At 40.5% G+C, this 19,624-nt stretch overlaps 1 protein-coding gene across 1 annotated transcript; it reads left to right on the top strand.

Annotated features, from left to right (window-relative positions):
* The first annotated feature begins 10,019 nt into the window (after positions 1–10,019).
* LOC114085705 (tripartite motif-containing protein 60-like) lies at positions 10,020–11,620 on the top strand. Its single transcript, XM_027926919.2, has one exon. It carries the CDS (start codon positions 10,020–10,022, stop codon positions 11,439–11,441), a length of 1,422 nt encoding a protein of 473 aa, XP_027782720.1. The 3' UTR covers positions 11,442–11,620.
* The last annotated feature ends 8,004 nt before the right edge of the window (positions 11,621–19,624 follow it).

The following is a 19,624-nucleotide window of genomic DNA, read 5'->3' as shown; positions in this document are numbered from 1 at the left end:
TTGTTTGAAAGTACTGGAATGGTATTTTAGTTCATAGGACTGCCTTCTTCCTGGTTATTCATTTGCCTGCATAACAAAAATCACTCATCTTTTTTCAAATGTTTATCTCATTTGATTAAAATGAAAAACATCTTTTAATGTCTTAGAACACTCTATAGGTAAAAAGTGCAAGAATTTAAAATATTTTTTATATTCCTATAATCTCCAAAAGTGTGTTGTATATGTTTAATTCTTAAAATAAATGCTAAATCGGTGAAATGAGTTAGACATTATTACCCTAAGTACATGTATGAAGACACGAATGGTGTGAAAATACTTTGTTTTACAATCAGTGACTTGAAAAATTGTGCTCTATATGTGTAATATGAAATGGATTGCATTCTGCCATCATGTATAACAAATTAGAACAAATAATTTAATAAAAAAAAAGAAATGCTAAATCTAAAATCAAGTGCATTGACTGGCTTTGAAGAATATGAAGAAAATTCTTGATTAATTATTTATACTGAACGACTAAGAAAAAAATTATTAGTTGCCACTGTATTATATGATAAATTTTAGTGTTTATAAAAGTACGGTTTTTATTTTATGAATAGTATTCACTAGAAGTCCAGAAGAAAGCATAAAATACTAATTGTAGTCCATGTTATTTTAAAAGGGAAATGTTTATTTCTCAAAAATTTTTTCTCATCATGTAATTTTAAGAAGCCACTGTTTATTTTCCTTGAATGTTTTATGGCCTTGATCATTTTGTATAGATAGTTCCTTAAAAAGCCTGGCTTAGTTAATATTAAAATAACAGTTATGCAACTAGGCACAGTGGCACATGCCTATAATCCCAGCAGCTCACCAGGCTGAGGCAGGAGAATCATGAGTTCAAAGCCAGCCACAGCAACTTAGCGAGGCCCTGTCTCAAAATAAAAAAGGGCTGGGAATGTGACTCAGTGGTTAAGTGACCCTGGGTTCAATCCCCCATACCAAAAAAAAAAAAAAAAAATTAGTTATGCCAATGATGCCCTAACATGACAAAATCTGTATCTAATAGGTGACTGTTTATCATTCTGATAAGCTTTGTTTTGATGCTGTTCAACCTGTGATAGATATACAAATTAAAAAATCAGAAAAAAAATTAGAAATATGATTACCCAAAAAGGAAACTATTATCTAAATCTGAATTAATAACTAGGTATTCCCAAGTGGTTAAATGTTATTAGTTTGTATTTATTGAAAGACTGTTAGCTTAATGACACAAAGTTTAAGTTAATTCCAGATGATGAGTTTACAAAATCATACCTTGAAACTTGTAAACATTGTAAACATTATAGAGTAAGAAAAGATATTAAATTAGTAACCTTTATTTTGCTAAAAATAGCAGTTTGGCATTAATGTTAAAGAATCTGAAACACAAAAATCTCAAAATATCATGGAGTTTGTCTTCCTGTCAAGGTTTATTTAAAAATGTCTTTTGGAATAAAAGATACTTAAGGCACTGAAATTAAAATTATATATAAAATTGTTTATCTCATTAAGTTAGATGTTATTGGGGAACTCCTAAATAATTTTCTGGATAAATTATAATTCCTTTCCACAAGTGCACCTTGAGTAGAAACATAAGCTATTGTCAATTATATTTAAAACAGACTCACTTGTATACTATACATATAAAACACTTTATACAATTCAAATACATCTCATTCAATAAAACCTGTATTTTTCAAGTATGAATTCTCATATTCACAGAACAGTTAAAAATCAGCCTTAATAATGTAATTAAGTGGCTACTCATTTCTGCTCCTAATAATTTAATAAAACACTTGGTGACTTGAGTGTCTGCTGTGTGTGTGTGTGTGTGCAATCATGACGCATGCAGGGTGTGGGTACTGGTGATTAAACCCAGAGGTATTCTACCACTGAGCTATATCCCCAACCACTTTAATTAAATTAATTAATTTACTTAGTTTTGGCTATGGAGATTAATTTAGGGGTGCTACATCCCAGGTCTTTTTTTTATTTTGAGATGGGGTCTGCTAAATTGCTGTGGCTGGTCTCAAACTTAAAATCCTTATGCCTCAGCCTCCCAAGACACTGGAATTGCAGGCATGTATCACCAGGCCCAGTCCTATTTATTTAGTTATGTATTTGGGTACTAGGGATCAAATCCAGAGAGGCTTTACCACTGAACTACTTCCCTAGCCCTTTTTATTTTCTGTTTTGAGATGGGATCTTGCCAAGTTGCTTAGGACCTAAATTGCATCCTCCTGCCTCAGCCTCCCAAGCCTCTTGGATTACAGACATGCACCACTGCATCCAGCTCCTTTTACTTTATTTTTTTGTGAGAAGGAGGAGGTACTGGAGATTTAACCCATTGGATACTTTCCCAACTCTTTTTTTATTTTCTTTTTCCAACTCCTTATTTTGAGACAGGGTCTCAATAAGTTGCTGAGGCTGGCCACTGGTCTTGACTTGTGATCCTCCTGTCTCAGTCTCCCAAGCTGCTGGTATTACAGGCATGTGCCACCATATCAAGCTATTCTGTATTTTCAGACAAATTGCCAAAATTGGCCTTGAATTTTTTATTTCCCTACCTCAGCTTTCACATAGCTAGGATTATAGGTGTGTATCACCACACCCTGCTTTGTTATCTTTTCTCAGTATAAGAACTATTCAGTCTTACAGCTGGGCATGGTGGTATGTGCTTGTAATCTCAGCAGCTTGGGAGGCTGAGGCAGGAGGATCACAAGTCAAAACCAGACTCAGCAACTTAGCAAGACCCTGGCTCTAAATAAAATATAAAAAAGAACTGGAGCAATCCCAAAAGACCAAAGGCCAAATGTTCTCACTAATATGCAGATGCTAACACTCAATAAGGAGTGGGGGGCAGAGGAGAACAGAAGTTTACGGGATTAGACAAAGGGGAATGAAGGGAAGAGATGGGGAATGGGAACAGGAAAGATAGTAAAATGAATCAGACACGCCTGTAATCCCAGCAGCTCAGGAGGCTGAGGCTGAGACAGGAGGATAATGGGTTCAAAGCCAGCCTCAGCAACTTAGTGACACCCTGTTTCTAAATAAAATATAAAGCCAGGAGCAGTGGCACACACCTGTAATCCCAGGGACTCAAAGGCTGAGACAGGAGGATTGAAAGTTCAAAGCCAGGATCAGCAAAAGTGAGGCACTAAGCAACTCAATGAGACCCTATCTCTAAATAAAATACAAAATAGGGCTGGGGATGTGGCTCAGTGGTCGAGTACCCCTAAATTCAATCCCCAGTACCAAATAAATAAAAGGGCTGAGGACATGGCTCAGTGACTGAATACCCTTGGGTTCATTCCCTGGTACCAAACAACAACAACAAAAAAACAGCCTTTCTCTTTTAAAAATTGCTTTCAAGTGACAAGAAAAACACAAATTTCACAGTTTTCTTTTTAAGTTTTGCAAAGTATACAAAAGCAAAACACTTAGATCTGCTCACTCTAAATTTTAGTTAATTATTTCCTAGTGCTAAAGATCTAACCTGGGATGACCTCATACATCCTAAGCAAGTGTTCTACCGCTAAGGTATACTCCCAGGCCTTGCTCTAAATTTAATTTCTGCCCTCAAACAAACAAACAAAGATATTTTTAGATGAATTTATAGATAATGTGTATAATTACATATGAACAAAACACTTTTTATATGTATAATATATACACGTGTGTATATTTATATATCATTTATCATGTCTGACACTGTTCAAAATGCTTTAACTTATGAAAACCCATTTAATACTCAACAATTTCAAGAGATATGCTATACTATTATTATTGCTCCACTCTTCATTTTATTTCTAGATAATAAAACAGGCACAAAAAGATAACCTGCAAAAGGTCAAACAAGGTAAAAGAGCCTAGATTTGAACTCCTGGAAGTCTGGTTCTAGATCCTAGTCTTATCCACCATTCCTTATCTTCACAGAATTACAGACGTTGAGAATGTGGACTCATATATATACAAATACATTTCACAACACAAAAATAAGTCTGTTGTGTGTCCTTGCTAAAAAACATATGGAACAACCAGAGACAAAGATTACAAAGCATCTCAGGAGTAACAGGTATGAAACATATTCCTTGGCTGATAAACTAGTTTACACTCTAATAAACTGAGAACAGTTTCTGTGGAAGAGTAAGGATGAATGCTAGATTGCTTCTGAACTCCTCATGCCAATTCTAAAAACAATTGGTCCAGAAGAAGACTCAAATCAATAATTATCAACTCTTTAGGTTAATTAGCATCTATCAGCTAGTCTGGCCCCGCTCTGCATAATTACGAGGGACCCTACAAAGCATGGTCAGCCTTTCAAGATTCAGGGCCATACTGATGGGGTTCCTATGTTAAGTAATTTTTATGCCATATAGTGTGACAGGAACTTATTTTCCATATTATGATATTTAAGTTGAAACAATTCTCTCATCCCACAGAGAAAGAACAGAGATGAACTGCTACCACTAGTATTTCAAAAGGTCTAGCAACCAGGACTTTATCAATATCTTGATTTTCTAGTTCACACTTGTAACTGCTCATGCCCTGCAATTCATGGATCTCTGAAAAGTAACAAAAAAAATGTTTCCTTTCAATTACAGCTAGTCGTCCTTTCAAAGATGTGTGACATCATGTTTAAAATATTTCCCTAAGCTGGGTGTGATGGCAGATGCTTGCGATTCCAGATACTCCTGAGGCTGAGGCGGGAAGGTCACAAGTTCAAGGCCAGCCTGGGCAACTCAGTCCAGAGACCCCATCTCAAAATAAAACATAATATAAGATGCAGCTCAGTGATAAATGGCTCCAGGGTTCAATCTCCAGTACCGCCTCCCCCCCACACACAGAAGAGAAATCCTCAACTTTGTCTCAAAGGCCTTGCACTGACTCTTGCCTATCTCACCCTCCACCCAAAGCCATTTTCTACGCCCTGCCCCTTGGCACTTCTCTTGAAGTTCAACAAGCTCCTCACCTGTTCCTCCTTCAGCCTTGAGGGCTATTACCCTTGAAGGGTCCAAAAATTTACAGTCATTCCTCCAATTCCGCCTAAAAAAACGTGACCTCCTTAGCAGAGACCAGAGCGAACTGGAATTGGTGGGACTGGGGCAAATCCCCTAGTCAGGGGACAGACACACCCACCTATTGAGATGCAAACTAATCCAAAAAGGGACTGGTTCCTCCTGGATTTTCTGGGTACGCCCGGCATCCAGGTGACCTTGCTCCAGGCTACTGAAGCAGCTCCTTGGCTCAACTCCACTCCCTTACCCTCTGAGAGAAGTCTGAGAGAAGGCCAGGGGAAGCTTTCAAAACCAGCCTGCAGCCTTCCTTTGGGCCTCAGGTTGCACACAGAGATATCATAGTACGAATCTGAAAAGGGTGTGCCAGGAATGAAACAGTCACTCGAGGGCAACCGGGAGATCCTCACTGAGCCACCCGGCTCTGCCCAGGAGCTCTTCACGCTCTCCCCGCCACAGAGGATCACCGAGCATGCGCAGGCCCATTCCCCGCCCACTTCGTAAGGAACAGCCAATCACCGCGCGGGTTTAACAGTGAGCCGTCTCCATGCTCTGGGGTCCTCGGGGTTCCCATCACACGCCCCTGCGCGCTCCCGGATTACGGCGGGTCTCTCCATAGCTGCGGAGCTGCGGAGCCGCTCGCTCCAGGTAAATCGAGGGGTTGACAGAAGGAAGCCAGGCAGTCCCTGGGGTGAAGCCTGTCTGAGCAGTGGCTTCGTGGGCAGCGGCCACGAGCCAGTCCGCAGGGTCGCAGCTTAGGTACGACTGGGTCTCAGTGTCTGGAGAAGGTCTTGTGGAAAATCAGACAGACAGACAGCCGGGTTCCAGATCAGTGGGCTAACAGCGAGGGTAGGGGGCCGTGGTAATTCAACTTTCAAGAAGACTTTTGAACTGAATGAGAATTAGTGAAGTGATCACCTTCAAATGTATGCATTTGGGGTTGGGGTCGTGGAGGTAAGGGAGTGGGGTGGTAGCCGCCGTCTGAGAACCCACCACCCTCCATCACCTGCACCTCTCTAGTCATCCTTCAGTCCTCGCAGGGGCCTTATGGGTAGGAATGACCTTTTCAAATTTAAATATGAGCAGGTTATTTATCAAACATTTAAGCCAAAGACATAGACCACCAAGAACTTCATAGTCAAGTGGGGACTTGGACCCGCTAGATAATGAACCGCAAAACTAGCCTGTTCTGGTAGTGCACGCCGGTAATCTCTGCACCTCTGGAGGCTGAGGCAGGAGGATGGCAAATTTGAAGCCAACCTGGGCAATTTGGTGAGATCTGTCTCAAAATAAAAAGAAAAGAAGGATTTTGGACGTAGCAAAGATGAAGCTGTTGTGTGGTGACCAAGGCCTGGAATCGCAGCCACTCGGGGAGGCTGAAGCAGGAGTATGGAAAGTTTGAGGCTGCCTGCAATTTAGTGAGACCACCCTGTCTCAAAATAAAAAGGGTTGGGGATGTGGCACAGTGGTTCAATCCCCAGTAGAGAAAGAAAGAAAAGATTGATTCTGCTACATAGTTAGGAATTGATTGGAGGCACCGTTGTGTATCCAGGAGAGAAATATGGTTACCTTGAATTAGAATAGTGATAGTGCCTACAGACCTGTTCCGTTTCTGTTCACTTCATGACATTAAAAAGATGGAAAGGCTGATTTGTGTGTGTGTTCTAGGAAAGGGTGACACAATAATACTGGGAGTGAGTGTGTTTTATATCCTTTGCACTATGCCAGAGTTCTTTTTCTGTAAAGTATTGCATTCTGATTTTATGTTTTCCACATGTTCCCTATGTGACAATGAGTAAGATTTTATTTTTTGGTAGTGGGGATTGAAACACTCAAATGAAGACAATGAAATATGAAGGTTTCTGAATGATAGGCTAAGGGAAGGAAACTTTGTCCTGATTAGGGCAGTTACCAGCAGGAAAGATTTAATCGGTTTATTTGGGTACTGAAGACTAAACTCAGGGATGCTTTACTACTAAGTTTTATTTGCCCCCTCCCCCCAGTCCCTTTTATTTTCAGATAAGATCTTGCTAAATTATTGTGGCTGTCCTCAAATTTGCAGTCCTCTTGCCCTAGCCTCCAAATTGCTGGGATTATGGGCATTTGCCACCAGCCTGGCAGATTTAATCAGTTGTGCAAGTGAAGGCTTGAACCCAGCATGGTGGCTCACACCTGTGATCCTGAGAGGCAGAGGCAGGAGGATTGAAAGTTCAAAGCTGCTTCAGCAATTTGGTGAAGTCCTAAGCAATTGAGACCCTGTCTCAAAACAAACATTAAAGCCAGGCATGGTGGCCCATACCTCTAATAGCAGCTGAGGCAGGAGTATTTCAGGTTCCAAGCCAGCCTCAGTAATTTAGTGAAGCTGTAAGCAACCTAGCAAGACCCTGTCTCAAAAAAAAAAAAAAGTAAAAAGGGTTGGGGAAAGGGTTGGTTGTGGCTCAGTGGTTAAGCATCCTTGGGTTCAATCCCTGATACCAAAACAAAAAAATTTTTTTTTCTTTTAAGTTATAAAGAGTTGGGGAAGTGGCTCAGTGGTTATTTAAAAAATAAAGTGCAGGCTTGAGCCTGGGATATGACTAAGTGGTGGAGTGCTTTGTAGGAAGGGGGAGAAGCAATGGGCAAATCTAGAACTTGGGTGGACCTTAATTGGATCCAGATTGCATTATATGTCAAATGAAGGCTTTAATAACAAATTGTTATAGTTTTTTTTTTTTTTACAGCTTAAAGAAAGAAGATTCAAAAAAGATACATAGATTTTCCTGAAGATAGGTAAGTAAGTGAGCCAGGATTCAAACATGTCCTGTGGGGGGTTTTTTGTTTTTGTTTGTTTTTTTCAGTACTAAGGATTGAACCCAGGGCCTTCAGCATGCTAGATAAGCACCCAGCCACATGCTTAGCCCTTAGTGTTCTTTTAATATTAGACCTTATATAGCCTTTTGCTATGATAGCTCTTGCTTGTGCAGGTCTGAGACACTGAGAACATAAGTTTGGAAATAATTTATAAATGGAAACTTTCTAGTCCCATGGCATTTTTTTTTTTTTAAATAATGCTGGTATAAAGAGAAAGTGTGTATAATAAAAACAATTTACTTGAGAAGCAAAACAAAACCAACTTCACATGTCACAACTATGCCCATGTTATTACTCTTATAATAAGGAAAGTTATAAGGAAGGGGAGAAGAATAGAAAAAGCTGAGAAAGTGTCTGGTAGTGTGTGCAGGAAGGGGAGACTATTGTGTTGATGGTGAGATAGCTTGTAAACTTGATGGAAGAATTTTTTTTTTTTTTTTTCCTAATTTAGTTTTTGTTGTTTTCTTAATCCTTTTGGAGGAATTTAATTTTTCTTAAATTTGGGTTTGGAGTTTGTTACAAAGAATTGCACCCAGGGGCCCTCTGAGCTACATTCCCAGTTCTTTTTATTTTATTTTTTTTATTTTGAGATAGGGTCTTACTATGTTGTTGAAGCTGGCCTTGAACTTGTGATTCTCCTGCCTCAGCCTCCCAAGATGCTGGAATGTTAGGTAAGTGCCACTGCATTGGCTTCTTTTTATTGTTGAACTGTATGAAAGGGAGTTGCAGCCATCTAGATGGTACCCTTATTTGTCTTTTTTTTTTTTTTTTTTTTTCCTTAGTATCAAATATTGAACCTAGGGGTACTTTACCAGCAAGTTATATTCCCAATCCTTTTTAAATTAAATTTTTTAAAAAAAAAATTTCCCTGTGCTGGGGATTGACCCCAGGGGTGCCTCACCTCTGAACTACATCCCTACCTCTATTTTATTTTATTTTATTTTACTAGTACCAAGAATTGAACCCAAAGGCACTTTTCCATGCAGCTATATCCTAGCCCTTTTTATTACTTTATTTTTGAGACTGTTGCTGAGACTGGCCTTGAACTTTTAATCTTTATGTTTTAGCTTCCTGCGTCCCTGGGATTACAGGCCTGTGCCACTGCACCAGACTGGGCTGTTTCTCTAGTCTTCTTAAGTGTAGAACTTTGTTTCTTTTCGTGCCATTGACATCTTTTTTTAAGAATACATAATAGTTGTCTTATAGAATGCTCCGTAATCTGAATTAGACTAATTTTCTCATAATTAGATGAGGCTAAATATTTTGGGCAAGAATATTATATAGGCAGTGTGTGTGGTGTATCAGAAAACATCTAAGGTTAGTTTGTCCTGAATTTTTTGTTGTGGTTTTTAATAAGTAGTATGTGGGGTGAATTTGAAATGTGAATACCTTGTATTTCCAAGAATTTCCACCCCATAATTTTTGCATTAATTTATGATTCCCATGTGAATGGGGTTTTTTGTTGTTGTTGTTCTTTTTAGTTACACTGACAGTAGAATGTATTGACATATATCCATGGAATATAACTTGCCCTTTTTGTGGTTGTACATGATGTGGAGTACACTGATCGAGTATTTCATATATGAACATAGGAAAGTGATGTCTTGATTCATTCTACTGTTTTGCCTATTCCCTTCACTCCTCCCTCTCTGCTGCCTATCGTGAGTCAGCATCAGCATATCAGAGAGAACATTTGGCCTTTGGTTTTTTGGAATTGGCTTATTCCATATGAATGTTTTAATGCATTGATGATTATAGAACAAATTTTTAATTTAAGCGTCTTTTCTCACCCATAGGAAGGATTCCTGATTGTGAACCAGGTTACTTCTTTTGAACAAGAAAAGTCTTAAGCTTGACTTCAGATCATTGAGTGGGAAGAGCAGCCACCCAGCTAATATGCAATAGGTTGTAGGCTCAGGAGCATAATTGGTAGTAGATTCTGGGGGGTAAGTCACAGAAGGCTAAACAGGTTTTTAAAGGCTGCCATCAGCGAGCTGAGGCAATAGAACCAAAAGCTAGTCAGTTTTGAAGTTCTAAGGGAAGATTTCTACTGCTTACCAGGTCTTGAGCCCTATAGAGACAGGCCCTCCTGAAGGAAATACTACTTTGTCCACCACCTTTGTTTATCCAAGGCTTATGGAGTTTACAACTGTCCTGGCAGACCTCCACAAGGAGGCTAACTGTCCCATCTGTCTGAAGTGCTTGAAAAACCCAGTGACGATCCATTGTGGGCATAACTTCTGCCTGTCCTGCATCAGTGTGTGCTGGAAGGATCTAAAGAATAGTTTCCCCTGCCCTTTATGCCACTTTCACTGTCCAGAAAGGAAGTTCAGGCAGAATTACCAGCTGAGTAACTTGACTGAAATTGCTAAGCTACTCCCATTACGAAGAAGCAAGAGAAAAAGACAGGAAGGAAAGTTTATATGTGAGAAGCACAAACAAGCTCTGACTTTTTTCTGTCAGAAAGACCTAGAGGTTTTATGTCCGCAGTGCCGTTTCTCCATTGATCACCAGCATCACACTATTTGGCCTGTAAAGAAGGCTGCCCTCTATCACAGGGAAAAATTGGAGTGCTACATTGACCCATGGAAGGAGAGAGTGGAACAAATTGAAAAAACGATTAGTATGCAAAGTAGAAAATCCCTGGAAGTGAAGAAAAAGGTAGAACGTAGGAGAGAAGAGCTCAAATCTGAATTTGAACAAATTGCATTGTTTCTCCAAAACGAGCATGAGACTGCTCTTAGGCAACTACAAGATGAAGAGATGGATATTTCAGAGAAACTGCAGGAAAACTTGACACAGCTTTCAGATCATGCCTCCTCATTAAAATATCTGTTGAAGGAGATAGAGAGCAAATATGTAAAATCAGAAGTGAAATTACTGGAAAATGTTAAGAGTATCTACCACAGATATGAAACCTCAAAATGCCCTGAAACTTTTTCATTCAAATTAAAAGATTATGTTTACCAGCTTCCTCCACAATATTCTGGCCTAAGTAGAATTATCAAGCAATTTCACGTAGATATAGTTCTAGATCCTGAAACAGCCCATCGGAACCTTATTATCTCTGAAGACAGAAAAAGTGTGCAGTATGGAAGTATAAAAATAAGACCTGATCATTCCAGAAGATTTTATCTCTGCCCAGCTGTTCTAGGTTCTGAGGGATTTCATTCTGGCAGACAGTACTGGCAGGTAGAAGTGAAAGACAAGCCTGAATGGATTGTGGGTGTCTGTAAACACACTCTTTATAGAAGAAGGAAGATTCAAAGAAAAACAGTTGTAGTACAGGATGGATTATGGGGAATTGGGCATTGTAGTCAGACTAATTATGTTGCATTGGGTTCTGAGGAAATTAGTATTCTCCCAAAAGTTACACCTAGTAAGATTGGTGTTTTTTTAGACTCCGAAATGGGTGAGGTTTCCTTTTATAATATGGATGATAGAGCTCTTCTCTATACTTTTGATGATGATTTTACAGAAACGCTTTGGCCTTATTTCTGCACTGGAACTGACTCAAAACCTCTTAAAATCTGTACAGTAACAGATTCTGATTGGTGATGTATTCGAAGATTTCTTTTTCTTTCAGTTAGTGGACATAACTGAGCCAGTGAATCTTGTTGACAGTTGCTTTTTTAAAAAATGTTTTTACTATAAAAAAACTATTATTTCACATAAAATTTTAAGTCAGTTCATAAAAATGTAGTTCCTGATTTATAGGCATATTATGGGGTCTAATTGGGAAGTGCTTTAGAAATTCTTAGATAAAATATTTGGGAAAAAATGTATTACTTTGGAAAGTATTACTTCAATGATTGTTAATAAAAGTGAATTGGATTTTTTTTTTTCTGGTATTTGCCTACATATTTCCCCTATAAGAAAAATAAAGCTTTTAAATGCAAACATAACCATGCAGGGACCATACCTGCTCTGTAAAGGTCACCATTTTTGAGTCATGTTTTTTAGTCTTGTTAGCTTGCAGTGCTGGGGATGGATCCCAGGGGTCCTTCACTTTTTTTTTTTTTTTTTTGAGGCCAGGTTTTACTACCTGTGTTGCTGAGGCTAACCTGAGCTGCTGGGATCACAGGCTTTTTTTTTTTTTTTTAAGTCATACATGACAGCAGAATGTATTTTGACATATAATACATACATGGGATGTACATACATCAATCATAATGTCTATTCTATTCTGCTGCCCTTCCTATTCCCCCTACTCCTCCCCTCCTCTCCCATCATTTCTCTCTATCCAATCTAATGTGACACACTTTTTTTTCTTTTTCTCATTACAACATCATATATGTATTCTGTATTAACGATGAGGTTTTCCTTCCATCTTCCATGCAACTCCCCTTCCTCCTCTTTTTCCCTCCCCACCTCTCTTCCCTATTTAGTGGTAGTCTTCTCATGCTCTTCCTCCCTATCCTATTTTGAGTCACCCCCCCCTTATATCAGAGAAGACATTTATTTTTTAGGGATTGGCTAACTTCACTTAGCATAATCTGCTCTAATGCCTTCCATTTGCCTGCAAATGCCATGATCTTATTATTTTTTAGTGCTGAGTAATATTCCATTGTGTATAAATGCCACATTTTTTTAAATTCATTCATCTATTGAAGGGCATCTAGGTTGGTTCCACATTCTAGCTATTGTGAATTGTGCTGCTATAAACATTGATATGGCTGTGTCCATGTAGTATGCTCTTTTTAGGTCTTTTGGGTTTTTTTTTTTAATATTTATTTTTTAGTTTTCGGCGGACTCAACATCTTTGTATGTGGTGCTGAGGGTCGAACCCGGGCCGCGCATGCCAGGTGAGCGCGGTACCGCTTGAGCCACATCCCCAGCCCTTTTTAGGTCTTTTGGTTATAGTCCGAGAAGGGGAATAGCTGGGTCAAATGGTGGTTCCATTCCCAGCTTTCCAAGGAATCTCCATACTGCTTTCCAAATTGGCTGCACCAATTTGCAGTCCCACCAGCAATCTATGAGTGTACCTTCCCCCTCCCCCATCCTGGCCAGCACTTATTGTTGTTTGACTTCATAATGGCTGCCATTCTTATTGGAGTGAGATGGTATCTTAGAGTAGTTTTAATTTGCATTTCTCTGATTGCTAGAGATGGTGAGCATTTTTTCATGTATTTGTTGATTGATTGTATATCCTCTTCTGAGAAGTGTCTGTTCAGGTCCTTGGCCCATTTGTTGTTTGGGTTATTTGCTTTTGTGTTGTTTAACTTTTTGAGCTCTTTGTATACTCTAGAGATTAGAGCTCTATCTGATGTTTGAGGGTAAAAATTTGTTCCCAGGTTGTAGGCTCCCTATTCACCTCGCATATTATTTCTCTTGCTGAGAAAAAACTTTTTAGTTTGAATTAGTCCCATTTGTTGATTCTTGGTTTTAAGTCTTGTGCTGTAGGTGACTTATTAAGAAATTTGGGGCCAGCACCCACGTGATGAAGATCAGGGCCAACTTTATCTTCTATTAGATACAGAGTCTCTGGTCTGATTCCTAGCTCCTTGATCCATTTTGAGTTGACTTTTGTGCATGATGAGAGATGGGGATTCAATTTCATTTTGTTGCATATAGATTTCCAGTTCTCCCAGCACCATTTGTTGAAGATGCTATCCTTTCTCCATTGCATGTTTTTAGCACCTTTGTCTAATATAAGGTAGTTGTAATTTTGTGGATTTGTCTCTGTGTCCTCTATTCTGTACCATTGGTCTACCAGCCTGTTTTGGTGCCAGGATCACAAGCTTTTTAAAAGTATTTTATTTAGAAACAGGGTCTTGCTAAGTTGCTGAGGCTGGCTTTGATCCTCTTACCTCAGCCTCCCAAGCCAACGGCGTTCAAAAGCACATCTTTTTGTCAGATTTATCCCTGAATATTCACTCTGCAGCCATACTAGGGATTGAACCTAGGCGCACTCAACTGCTGGGCTACATCCCAGCCCAATGTATCTTCAGACAAGGGCTCCCTAAATTGCCCAGGCTGGTCTCAAATTCCCAATCCTCAGCCTACCAGCTAGTTGGGATTACAGAGGTACACCACACTCCTGGCTTTTGTTTTGTTTCTGCAGTACTGGGGTACTTAGGCAAGTGCTCTACCACTGGCTATATCCCTAACCCAAATTTATTTTGAGAAAGCTAAATTGCCCAGGCTGGCCTCCAATTTGAAATCCTCCAGTCTCAACTTTCTGTGTAGCTTGGATTACAGGCTTGTACCACCATGTCTGGTGTGCACCCATGTAGGGGACTGTGTATGTGTTACTGGGGATGGAACCCAGGGGCACTCTACCCCTGAACTTCATACCTAGTCCTAATTTTGATATCGGATCTCACTAAATTGCCCAGACTGGCCTCAAGCTTTGGATCCTCCTGCTTCAGCCTCCTAAGTCTGGAATTACAGGTGTGCTCCACCAAGAGCTAGATCTGGGGTGTGCTTATAGGCCCAGCTGCTTATGAGGCTGAGGCAGGAGGATCACTTAAGCCCTAGAGTTAGAGGACAGCCTGAGCAATACAATGAGACTGTGTCTCAACAAAAAAAGTTTTATTTTTTGTTTTGTTGCAATACTGGGGCAGGGCTGTGTTTTCTCTCCAGAATTTGGAAATTTCCAGAATTCTTTTTGTTACTAATTGCTAATTCCATCCCATTATGATGAAAGATTATCTCTTAAAATTTGCTAAAGTGGTGGCACATCACTACAACAAGGGAGGCCAGGCAGGAGGATCTCGAGTTCAAGATCAGCCCAGGCAACTTAATGAGACCCTGGTTCAAAAATAGGGGTTGGGAATGTAGCCAGTGGCTCAAACCCATAGTACCACAAAAAAGAAAAAAAATAGGAATATTTGGGCTAAAGTGAAGAAGAAAATAATTGCCCCAATTCGACAGATTGCAGTGTGCAGAAAGACCCCTTTGACCCGGAGAAGGGAGGGGCAGTTAAACACAGGCCGTAGCTGGTAGGCACACACCTATAATCCCAGTGGCTCAGAAAGCAGGCAGGAGGATCATGAGTTCAAAGCCAGCCCCAGCAATTTAGCTATCTCTGAATAAAATATAAAAAGGACTTTGGATGTGGCTCTCCTGGGTTCAATCCCACTATCCCCTACCTACCCCCCCCCCCAAAAAAAAAAAAGAAAAAAAACCCACCACAGGCCTTAGACTTAGAGCTCAGTATCAGGCCCATCATAGTAAAGCCCAGTGATGGGCAGAGTGCCATGGCCCTTGGTCCAGTACCTATAGACAAAGCCTCTAGAGCCTCCCCAGAGCCAGGTAAAAATCTTGATTTCAGGGAGCCAGACTGGTATTTCAGACTGCAGCACTGCTGGCCACATGATGCACCTGTATTGTGTCCTCAGCATCAGCCTTGGTGATCAAGGAATGGCTTCCAACATCCACATCAGGCACAGCATGGAGAAAGACTTATCTACTGATAAGACAGATGTGAGTGGAGGACTTTTCCTTGGTACTCAGTGCTGGGCCAGGAAATAATCAACACTGGGCAGAACTCATTGGTCCCTTCCCCAGGCTAGCACACAAACTTGGTCTCTGGATCAAGCGTAACACCTTGCAGAGACTGCAGCCCCAGTAAAATGTACTTATGTTCCTTATGTTCCAGCCTAACATCACCCCTCCTGGCTGCAGTGGTCTCAGGCCATAGGAGATGACAGTAGCAGGCAGATCATAGCATCATGGGCCTTGGTCGCTGTAGCTTTAGGTTTCCGGGTATGATCTAGCATTGTAGTGGCTGTGGTGGCAAAGGGACTGCCCACCTCCTTTCTCCTCCCTCCTCCCACCCAATCAGCACAACGCAGTGATTGTCCACATAGGGGAAGAACAAGAATGTGGACACACATATGGCTGTGGGTCCCAAACAGTATATGCCATTGAGGCCCAGTGCTGGTCAGAATTCCATAGTACCAGACTGAAGGCCAGTGACTGTAGACAAGGCATCAGGGTCCATCCTGCTCCAGGTGGAGGCACATGGACCCAGTGGAGATGGACTACCCTCTCCAGACACTCCTCAAATGCATCCTGAATAATAACACTGCAGATTCAAGGCGAGTGTGTGTGTGTTGATGGGAATTGAACTCGTATACATGCAAGGCAAGCACTTTATCAACTGAGCTATTTCCAGCCCCAAGGTAAATTTTGACTTGGGGCTCCCACTAACACTAAAATGGTTGCAATATACCAACTGTAGTATCATGGCAAATCTGGAAATTCTTTTTATTTTTGGTACTGGGGATTGAACCCAGAGGCACTTTACCACTTAACTATATCCACGGCCCTTTTTAAATTTTTTGTTTTGAGACAAGTTCTCGCTGAACTGCTGAGGCTAGCCTGAAATTTGCAATCCTCCTGCTTCATCCTTTGGAATCCCTGGAATTACAGGCCAGCACCTGTGTGCCCTGCATAAACGTGGATTTAGAGCACCATCTAGTGCTCAATAGTAACAATGATCACGGGCTCAGAGAACATTAAACAGCCGGCTTAGATTTTATGGAAGGACAGTTGAAAGAAAGTCACGCTGAAGATTGGAATAAATACCTGGTTCTTCAAAGCCTGAATAACATTGTGTGCCAATAAGGATCTAGCAATTTCTGTGATATCATGAAAATTTAAGAGAGATCAGTAGAATCGAGGAAAGGAACCAGGGGTAGGGAGGAAGGAAGGGAAAGCGGAAATACTGGGGAATGGTATTGGCCAAATTATATTGTTATATTGTGTGCATGTACAAATATGAAACAATAAATCCCACAATTACATGCAACTATAATACACCAATAAAATATGTGGAAAAAAGTTTGTTTGTTTTTTTTTAAAAAAATTCAATTCTGAGGGAAAAAAAAAAGTTTCTGGGAACTATTACCTCACTGAAGGGACAAAACACCAGAAAATGATGGTGATAGCTATGTGTGATCTCTTTCACAGAAAATTCAGAATAGTCATTTTAAGGGGAAAAGCAGAAGATTTCCTGAAATCAGTTTCATTAAGGTTTATACATTACCTTAATGACGCTTCACTCAAGATGTGGTGACACACACCTGTAGTCCCAGTACTCAGGAGGCTGAGGCAGAAAGATTACTTGAGCTCAGAAGTCTGAGGCTAACCTGAGCAACATAGCAAGATCTGACCTTAAAGAAAAAAGATGGGGCTGGGGATGTGGCTCAAGCAGTAAAGCGCTCGCTTGGAATGTGCGGCACTGGGTTCGATCCTCAGCACCACATAAAAATAAAATAAAGATGTTCTGTCCACCGAAAACTGAAAAATAAATATTAAAAAACTCTCTTTAAAAAAGACAGTATATATTCCTGGTTCATAGTTCAAACCCTGCTAGCTCTTTGAACATGGCGTTGGCACACAGGTGGTAACCACTTTTCTTGTCACACCTTTCTCCAATGTCCTCATAACCCTTCACATTCAGTCTCCCAGAGTCCTAAAGCAAGCTGTGTGTCCTTGATATGGCCATAAATCTACCCCCTCAGTGTTGAGATCTGTTTTTAAGTAGGGAATATTCCTTTTCATAGTGAGAATAAAGCAAATGTCAAAATCTTTGAAAAAGTTTCAATCATGGTGTGTTAGCTTTTCATTGCTGTGACCAAAATGCTCCACAAGAACAATTAATTAAGAGGAAGGAAAGTTCCTTTTGTCTCACTTTCAGAAGTTTAGTCCTTGGTGGGTTGACCCCATTGCTCTGGGCTCAAGGTGAGGCAGAATATTATGGCAAAAGGGTGTGGTCGAGGAGCACTGGATGCAGAGAGGGAAAGGGACTGCAAGAAGGCACCCTTCCAGGGCACACCCCCCAGTGACCCACCTTCTCCAGCCATGTCCTGCCTGCCTAGTTACCACCCTGATAGTCCACTCAAACTATCAGGGTGGTCTGATTAGGTCCAGCTGTCACAATCCAATAAATTCACCTCCCAACATTCCTGAATTAACACTGGAGATTTTGAGGAACAGCTCACAACCAAACTATAAGACACAGGTAGAATCTTCCACCATTCCCCTGTGTTATTTTGGAGAGCGATCAAATTACCTAGACACTCAGAAAATGAGCATAACCTTAGGGCAAGGAAGAATTCTGTGAAAGTTGTTTAGTGATTGAGTTCTCTGGATCCTAGTCTGAAGAAACTAAAAATGGGAAAAGAAGAAAAATATTAATTTGGTTTGCATGAGTGTCCCCCAAGGATTCTATGAATATTTAAGAACATTTAAGCCCTACTGGAAGGTCCTTAGGTTGCAGGAGGGGACATGCCCTTGGAAGGGAAAATGGAACCCCAGGCTCTTCCTCTGTTTTTTTTTTTTTTAAGAGAGAATTTTTTAATATTTATTTTTTAGTTTTCGGCAGACACAACATCTTTGTTTGTATGTGATGCTGAGGATCGAACCCGGGCAGCACGCATGCCAGGCGAGCGCTACCGCTTGAGCCACATCCCCAGCCCCCCTCTGAGTCTTTTCTGCTTCCTAGCTCATCCTATGAGAAGTTTTCTCCAACACATGCTCCCCACCATTGTTATCTAGCACCTCTCCTGAGACCCAAAATAACGATGCTACTCAATCTTGGAGTGGAACTTGAAGAACCATATGCTAAATATGATGAAACAGCCCAAAGCCATGTGAAGAATATAGAGTATTACAGAAGGTGCTTGTGTGTGGTGGGGGATGCAGGGCAGAAAAGGACTCAACCAAAGACCACAGGGTTTTCTTCACAAACCTAGAAGGTGTCTTCTCTTGAGGCTTTCTTTGACATTTATCCTAAGAGTGAGTTGGAGAAGGATGTTGGGAGGCCAGATGGGAGGCTGCTGCAGTAGTGCAGATGAGAAATTACGTGTACCTGATCTAAAATGATGCAAATGAAAAATAAAATACCTCTCCTGAGGTAGAAAACACTATAAAAGAGTAGGTGTGGGGAGAAAGCAAAGTCAAATATAGGCCATATTGGGATATTGGAGCCACTGCAGGGAAATCCCAGCAGAAAAATTCAGCATAAAGTTGGAAATTCTGACACTTAGGGGAGAGGATTCCTATAGAGGCAAAGAATAGGAATCTTTCACCAGGTGTAGTGGTGCACACAGGTAATTCCAGCAACTCAGGAGGCTGAGCAGAAGGATTGTGTATATTCAGTGCCAAACGAGGTAGCTTAGTAAGACCCTGAGGTAGCTTAGTAAGACCCTGTCTCAAAATAAAAATAATTAAAAAAAAAAAAAAGACTGGAGATATAGCTCAGTGGTAAAGTGCCCTTGGATTCAATCCCCAATACTGCCACCAACAACAAAAATAGTAATTGAAGCTGAGCATGGTGACACATGCCTGTAATCTCAGTGGCTCAGGAGGCTGAGACAGGAGTTTGCGAGTTCAAAGCCAACCTCAACAAAAGTGAAGCGCTAAGCAACTCAGTGAGACCCTGTCTCTAAATAAAATACAAAACAGGGCTGGGATATGGTTCAGTGGTCGAGTGCCCCTGAGTTCAATCTCTGGTACCCAAAAATAATAATAATAATTTAAGATCTTTAACTAGATCAACTGGTATAAATACTTAGAAGCAGATTGAGTTCAGGCCTGGCTATAAGATAGTTAAAGTACTGGCCTGGGGTATTATGGGGAGCCAATCCAGAAAGCACTTTAAATTCAAATTTTATTTTTTATTTTTTTAAAGAGAGAAAGAGAGAGGATTTTAATATTTTTTTTTTTAGCTTTCGGCGGACACAACATCTTTGTATGTGGTGCTGAGGATCGAACCCAGGCCGCATGCA

This window comes from Marmota flaviventris, chromosome 3 (assembly GCF_047511675.1).
Source record: "Marmota flaviventris isolate mMarFla1 chromosome 3, mMarFla1.hap1, whole genome shotgun sequence".
Classification (NCBI taxonomy): domain Eukaryota; kingdom Metazoa; phylum Chordata; class Mammalia; order Rodentia; family Sciuridae; genus Marmota; species Marmota flaviventris.
Note: the sequence above shows the minus strand (reverse complement) of the source record. Positions and strands in the feature narration are given on the sequence as shown.